General features: G+C 35.3%; 1 protein-coding gene across 1 annotated transcript; it reads right to left on the bottom strand.

Moving 5' to 3' along the window:
* Window positions 1-3,542: 3,542 nt before the first annotated feature.
* Window positions 3,543-6,621, bottom strand: LOC131167666 (transcription factor bHLH130). Its single transcript, XM_058126487.1, has 6 exons — window positions 5,748-6,621; window positions 4,935-5,275; window positions 4,655-4,828; window positions 4,205-4,270; window positions 4,060-4,128; window positions 3,543-3,962 (listed from the first exon to the last, which is right to left on the bottom strand). Exons 1-6 carry the CDS (start codon window positions 6,301-6,303, stop codon window positions 3,891-3,893), a joined length of 1,278 nt encoding a protein of 425 aa, XP_057982470.1. The 5' UTR covers window positions 6,304-6,621; the 3' UTR covers window positions 3,543-3,890.
* Window positions 6,622-8,356: the final 1,735 nt, after the last annotated feature.

Below are 8,356 nucleotides of genomic sequence, written 5' to 3'. Positions count from 1 at the left end.
GATCTATAAGCTATGATACCGTGCTCCTGAATTGAACTAAACTAACATCCGGGTTCTGGTAAATATAGTACATGATATTATAGCATTATTCATAATTTCATAAATACGGCCTCGCGCCGAAAATCATTTCATAAATACGGCCTTGCGTCGAACATCATTTCATAAATACGGCCTTGCGCCAAAATCATTTCATAAATACGGCATCACGCCGAAATCATTTCATATAAATATATATATACAGCCTCGCGCCAAAATCATTTCATTCATATCATTCTAAAAATAATCAATTATCATGTACTTATCAAAATCATCATAACATACTGTATTTTTTCATAACTCCTGAAACATGCCTCATTCGTAACATAGTCATATCATAATACTTCTCACGCAAAGTAACATTCATGCCACACATTTGCTGTATTAAAACCATACATTGTATTCTAAAATCATAATTTCTAGCATCTCAATACATATACATTTCAACGTAATAGCAGTATTTTCCCAAACGTGCATTTCCTTCGTAATATACAAATATAATACATGCTTTTCTAAAAATAAATTTGCTGATAAATAATAATAATTTGTATGGAAAATAACTGTTTTAGTTTATTCCCTTACCTGACACTGAAAGAAACCCATTAAAATTTCTAGTCCTGCACTCACAGGATTCCCCGTTCAACTCCCTGAAAACAATAACTTGTAGAACTAAACTTTGGTATTTTCACGTGAATATCATTTCCTATAACTATAGTAAGACCAAATTTGGCATAAAAAGCCTTACCTCAACTCAGGGATGATTTTTGGCTAACTTCCACCAATGATCCGCTCCGGCAGATTTGGAGAGAACTTTCCCAGGAGCGTCGTAGTGGCTTCAGATCGTCGATCTGGCGAGCAACGGAGCCGAAATCGAAGAGAGAAGGAAGAGAAACCGAATGGAGAGAGAGAGAGAGAGAGAGAGAGAGAGAGTGAGTGAGATTTTTCTTAATTTTTGCGTTTAAATCTAGGTTTTGGGTTATTTGTAGGATTGAATTCATCGATGAGACACGTCACCTCGTCGACGAGTCCTGTGAAAAGTTCGTCGACGAACCTGCACCTTCGTCGACGAATTTCAGACTTCCCAAAATCCTTTCTCGGTATCTTCTCATCGACGAAACTTGGCTTTGCTGACGAGGCCCTCTTATATCCTCGTCGACGAATCCCCTGTGTTCGTCGACGAGAACTTGACTAATTTTCTTGGTTATTTCTCCCAAAATGCGATGTTGTCGACGAACAAAATCTGCTGCCTCCTTCTGTTACTGTTTCTATTTCCCTTCCTCTTTATTATTTAAATACCATTATTATTCGGGTTGTCACATTTTAACCTAATCTATCTTGATCCATCATAATCACCTATTTAAGGAGAAACTATACATCAATACATGAGACCCCCTCCCCTCGAGAAATTATATAGGAGATCTCCCATTTCACGTGTTCGTGTACCTATTTTGTAAATTCTAAATATATAGGAAATAAACCTTCATTTTTATATGTTCGATATTGATGAATGTATTGTCGCATGGTTAATATTTAAAATACCAGCACACAGATATGTGGAGAGGGAGATCTGCCATACAATTTGTACTATTTAATATATGTAGGCTACTAGGCTATAAATTGGCCTCCCTACGTAGCGATGACAAAACGGGTTAACGAGCCGAGTTCAGGTGGGTCGGAATTAAATGGGTTCGAGTTTGAATTCGGGTTAACCCGTTTATTAATGGGTGACTACTATGTAAACCCAAATCTGCCCGTTTAAATAATATAATTTATTTATTTTAAATATTTCTTATAAAATGATATATATATATATATATATTAAAAAAAATTACTCAATTCATTTTATTTTTAAACGGGTCACCCACTCGAATCCACCTACCCCGTTTAATAAACGGGTCGAGTTCGAGTTGATCCTTTTATAAATGGACCAGTTTGTATTAAACTCAAATTCAATTTAAACGAACGGATCACAAATCACCTATAAGATTTCGACCCGTTTTGACACCCCTGTCCTTATGGAGGAAATGCAAAAAGAGAGAACTCACTTTTTTTTTTTTTTGGGGGTGGGGTTTAGTTGGACAATGTAGGTCCCTTTGTCACCATTGAAACATGCCCATATCAACATTCATCTTTGGTGCCTCTAATCCAATGCGATTTCAATGTAATACAAAGTTAAATCAACCACACTCTACATTTCCAATATGAATCATTCTATTCGCATTCTGAGATTTGGATACCATGTCCAAATCTATGTCAGTCAAGAATTTGCAATCTTTTAACTTTGAATTCGGGTGCATACTTCATCCACAACAACAAAAAAGAAGGCATAAATTTTCCTTTGTTTGGGGGGTTCTAAAAACATTTACACTGTGTTTGGAAATATGAATTTCAGATTTTTAATTTGAGAATATAATTTTGTATTACTTAAATCCAATACATAGGATTACTATGAAATTTGAATATTCGATTTGAGTTAATATAGATTTTAAAAGAGACATAACATACAATTATTTTAAATTAATTCTAAATCCACACAAATACATATTCAAAGACTCAAATTCATGTTCACAAACACTATCTTACTGTGTTTATTTAGAAAATTGAAATTTGAACCCTAAATTTGAATTTAAATAAATTTAGAGAAACTCAGTACAAATTAGAATTTAGAAAAACCTAGCATTGAATCCACGTTTCCAAACATTCCTAAATGCACAACCTAGTTGTTTGTGAGAGTTCATGGAAGCATTTCTACGTTTTCATTGGAAATTGAAATTTTAGCCTTGAATTTGAATTTAAGTGAATTTGGACGGAACTCGAAACAATTTAGAAGTAAATTTCATCCAAATCGTATAAATTTAATCCAAAACACAAACCCAAATACGAGTTAAAAAGGACTTTTGACAATGGTAATACTACTTTTATCTCATGAAGTGGGAGCAAAGCACTTCCAAAATGCTATTGCTAACAAGCTAAATAGAATTTTAACTCCACAAATGGACAAGAATGGTAGAATTGCTTTGCCACTTTGAGAAGGAAAGCCAAGTCCCAAGAGTCAAGGTAGTGACCACAGCTGCATTCCCCACCGTGCATTCTGATAAAAAAGGGAAGAGTGTCACGAGTGGAGGCCACCTAAAGCTTACCCTGGCTTTGCTTGCTTTTGCCCTTTTATGGTCACAGACTCCGTGCTGCAGTACAAAAGCAAAGCAACCCTTTTCGCCTCTAGGAAAAATCAAGGCAACTGTTCAGATCAGGTGATCAATACTCAATCCTGCACACTAGTGACTACTGAGTAGTGCCATTTTGATCCCCCACAACAAATAGATAAGGCTCATTTAAGAAGCTGGTGCCTTTAAATGGGGTCAGCCATTGGATTTCAGATACGCAGCTTGCCTCAATAATGCATTCCTTAATATATAGGAAGATTCTCAAAGCCCTAGCCTTCTGTTATACCTATTCATCTAATAAGATATAGAGAGCGAAAGAAGCAGACCAGACTAACCTCCATATTGGGATGCACAGCTGTGTCTCACCAAAACAGCATATCAGAATGTTTATTGAGCAAAGCATGATAAATTAGATATTGTTGTACATATAACAAGGAGGATACCTAGTTCACTTCTATACAATTTAATTATCAATTTATTTCACTTATTGTGTAGTTGGAAACCTTGTTTGGTTGCAGGATCCCGATCTTGCGGTGCAGATTCTGGCAGCCTATCCACTTTTATGCCCACTAAAAAATACATATATATATATATGTACCCTTTCTTGTTCTTCAGTGCAAAATGGAAAAGATAGCTAGGTTTCTATCAGATTTTCCATCTATTTTCCCTTATTTTCTGTACAGAAGCAAGTCAAACAGTTTGATTCGGGAGGGACTTTTGCATGCTTGAACACTTGCATTTTGCCCGATTATCGGTTAATACCTGCAGAAAGGGAAATAACACTTGAAAAAAAATGTGTTTGATTTTAACTTCTTTTCCTGGGCATGTTTGATTTAAAGTTTGGTTTCCTCTTTAATACCTTGAACTGCCTCTGAAGGTCTTTAATATACTCAACCGCCAAATCCAACATGTCTGCTGTGTTTGTTTGCTGTCAATAAATAAAAGAAAATATTTTAAGAGGGGAACAGCAATAGCTAGATGAAATCAATTATAAACAGTTTTACCTTTTCCATGTTTGGGACAAGCTCCTGTAATTTCCTCATCCTCTCACTGATTCGGCTTCTTCTCACCTGAAAACGGTTTGTTCTTTAGAATCATAGTCTACATAGGGATTCTAAGGGATCATCCGAGTTCCAATACTAAACTCATGTTTATGGGAAACATGCTTGTGCTGTGTACGAGAGCATGGAGTATGAAACCCGGGTTTGGTTTTGTGAGGGATTTGACAAATTTTCAATGTAATTTTGTATTGCATTCTGTCCAACTCCACACAAGTCCAAATCTTTAGCTAGAACTCCATGCTCCCAACCACTGCCAGGATATTTAGATTGGCTTAGACAAAAATCTGAGACACAACAATGTAATTCTAATTCTCACATCAACTCATGTAATGAACAGATGCTATGAGCAACTAAGAAGATCGAAATTAGTTTAGGGAAAGATATGAGCCTTACCCTCTCTGCGATGCTTCGTGGGTGAGTGGCACAACCACGCTTTGCTCGGATTTTACAAGGAACCGAATCAGGGAACTGGAGGAGTTTTTCCAAGGTAGCCATGTGATCAACATCAGTCTTTGGCAAACTTAGGTGATGAGACAAAATCTGAGCACGATTTCCAAGCTCCCCATTCTGATTATCAAGAACAATTCCACTTAGAATCTAATAACAAGAAATGAGACGTGGTGTCCAAAAAATAAAAAATGAAAAAACAGCTTCACCAAGACGGCAGCAATACCTGAGCATCAGAAAATAACTTCCCATTATAATCTGGCTCTACTTTTATGACATTGAAATTGTCCACATAATGTGCAGAATCATTCCAAGAAGTAAACGATAATCCGGGACTACTAAATTGAGTGCTGCCGTCGCTATTCCCGAGCTTTCCACCACCAGGGCTACTCTCCCCTAAGCTGTCATCCCCAATTTCAGAGATCTGTGACAATAGCCCCAAGGAAGAAGGTAACCCAGATGAGTAAGTAATCTGACTCTTCAACCTACTTGCAGATGGACTTAATTCTCCATTAGTAGTACCATTCTCCACTCCGAAATTTCCAACACCTCTCATTGTGGCATAGCCTGCAATTTGCTGGTAAATTTTCAGTAATCGGTCATGTTTATTAATTGTGCGATAAGAAGAGTTTTCCGAGATCAGTACTGCGTCAAAGCTCAACTGCTGAAAAGGGCAGTTTCCAGTCAACAAGGGTGTCCCAAATCAACGCTTGAGCAGCTGAGAATTCAATGTTTTTTTCTTAACCTATTTGGTTGCTGAGAAAACGCAAAACCTTGCATTTTCTATTGCTTCCGTTTGAGAACAACAGTGAACAACAAACGGAGGAATAGATTAAATCTAATATACTATTTTATTGTTCATGTTCATTCCGCAACAATTAAGATTTCAAAACCAAAAAAAGAAATTTTAAAAACACGTTTTAAGATATTAAATCAAATCTACTTTCTCAGTCTTTAAACATCAAGAACACTGGGAAGGTCTCTTAGAAAAACAAAAAGTTATGAACTTCGAACGTTGAATTAGAACATAGAACAATACCATTTTGAACAGCAAGATGATTGAAAAGGCCAGGAGGAGAGCTATTCTGCCTGGTAAGATTCGAAGAGCACGCACTCCTATTAACATTTTTCGCGTACGCGTGACGATCTACAGCCACTGAATTCACTGCTCTGTAGGAGCCATCAATGGCGGATGAGCTGGGAACCGAGCTTTGCCGCGGGTAGTGAGGCGGCAGCTGTGAATTCGAACCGTACCCGTTCTGGGGATTCCGGTGATTAACAGAAGCTTCGGCAGCAAAATCACCGCCCACACAAGAGCTCGGAGGCCGGTGATGCAGGAAACCCTCGAACGAACCGCTCACCTTCTCTCCACCTCCATTGTTCGAGAAATTTCCTAGCATAGAGCTCGGAGCAGAGCGAAACCTCAACAACCCAGAATTGGGGGGCTGCTGATTTTGATTCTGGGTATGCAGAATTTCTGAACCCATGAGTGCTTCGCCGTTATTCTCTGTTTCGACATGCAAGGAACTCTTGTAATTAGGGGAGGAAAACATGAGATTCGTATCAAGAGTCGATACCTGAGAACCATTATACATCCCTAGAAACTTTTTCCTCGAACAATTCGGTAATATTTCCTTCACTTTGTCAAGAAAAAGCCTCTGCTTGATCTCTAAGCAGATTGAGGGAGAGAAGAAACCAAACAAAAGCCTGAGAAAAAAGAAGAACCCTGTGCAAAACCCCAGATCACAGAAATTGGTAAAATCAGTGTCTTAAACCCTAGCAAATGAAAATTTGATTCCGTTCGTGAGAATTAAGCAGTGATTGGATCAGCTGGGTCGTTGCAGGGACTGAAAGAGAAAGAAAGAGAGAGAGAAGCAACGTCCAAAGCTTCTTGCTGTGGCCTTTATGGGTACTACAGGGGATGAGAAAGTACGGGGAGCCTAAATTATTATTTTTTTGAAACTCAATTCCGAAAATGCCATTGCAATTCTGCCAATATTTCGGAAATGCCATTGGTAATATTTTGGTCCCAACCGCTTTTAACTGTCAGCATCTCACTATTTCAAGTATGATTTTAATTTTGGTTTGCCCTTTTAAAAAATACTTTATTTTATTTTGGAAGCATGAAATTGTTTCCATTTTTATTACTCAAAAGTGATAATATTTTGAAAATTAAAATAAACTATTTCTCCTTTATGACAATTGTAAAGAAAGGTTCGCTTTTGATTAGCAAAACTCCAATTTTACATAAATTTTTTTATCCAATTAAATAGTCAAACTTTATAATTAAATTATAGATAAAAAATTTTATTTAATGGCACGTAATCTATCTATGATCAAAGAATATATTTAATAATGTTTTAATATTTGACTATATAGTGTAATAATATGAAGTCGGTTGTATTATTCTCTAATTAATTACGTCAAGAGAAAGAAATTAATTTTTAATGTAAACTTATGTCATGGGCTTGTTAAAAAATTTAAAATAAAAAAATAAAAGTGCTATTAATTATTTATAATTTTATCCCTAGTGCCTATGTTTATCCTTATTAGAAACTACAAAACAAAATCGAAAAATTTGAAAATTGACAATTTGTTTGATTAATATTTTCAAGATTGGGCAAATTTAAAACCTAATTGAGCAATTTTTGTTTATCTTGGTATTAAAATAATAAATTATAATATTAAAAATTTTAAAAATAAATTAAAACATATTATTTTCTCAAAATATTATATTGTAACCACTTCGTTCAACAACAAACTTTAAGTCTTAATAAGTGGGGTCGGTTACATGAATCCTTCCCTGCCAATTCATTCGATCCAAAGCATTTTCCTCTATTTGATTAACGGCTATTAAATCCTTCCTTACTACTTCATTTCAAGTTATTTTAGGCTTACCCTTACCTCTTTTCATGTTAGAAATCATAATTAACTCACTCCGCCTCATTGATGCTCTACTAGGCATACATTTCTAATGCCCAAATCATCTAAGTCGTTTCTCTCTTATCTTGTTTTCAACCGGTGTTATGCCTAAAATATTGCGTACATGTTCATTTCTTACTTTATCTTTTATCCACCTTAAAATACGCATCTTAACAACTTTCTTTTTTTGTACATGCCGTTTCTTAGTTGCCTAACATTCTAAACAATAAAGTATAATTAGTCTTATAACTGTTTTATAAAACATTTCTTTTAATTTTAAGGGTATATTTTAACCACTTTGTTGTACTCTAAAAATTATCCTATTATATTTTAAAGGTGAACCATCAAAAACATATATACACAATTACTTTATTTACAATAACAAATTTCAAATATAAAGTATTGTCATATTATCACAACTAAGAATGTAATGACCCCAAAAATGTATATACGATTAAAGCATAATAATAATAATAATAATAATAATAATAATAATAATGGTCATTAAGTTAATATCAATACAGAAATGCTTTTCTATAGGATTATTGATTTCATATTTGATACCTATGAAAAATCTTGTCTTAGCAAGTGCTCAAAGATCATTGCAGCTGAGTTGCTCCCTGGAGGTCAGCTTAGTCAAAATGGAATTTCATAGGATAAACAGGGTAAACATTATGTGTACATGTAAATAAGTACATATACATAAAATAATGTTTTGATTGACAT

This window comes from Malania oleifera, chromosome 11 (genome assembly GCF_029873635.1).
Source record: "Malania oleifera isolate guangnan ecotype guangnan chromosome 11, ASM2987363v1, whole genome shotgun sequence".
Lineage (NCBI taxonomy): Eukaryota > Viridiplantae > Streptophyta > Magnoliopsida > Santalales > Ximeniaceae > Malania > Malania oleifera.
The sequence above is the reverse complement of the archived record's forward strand: the minus strand, read 5'-3'. Positions and strand labels throughout refer to the sequence as shown.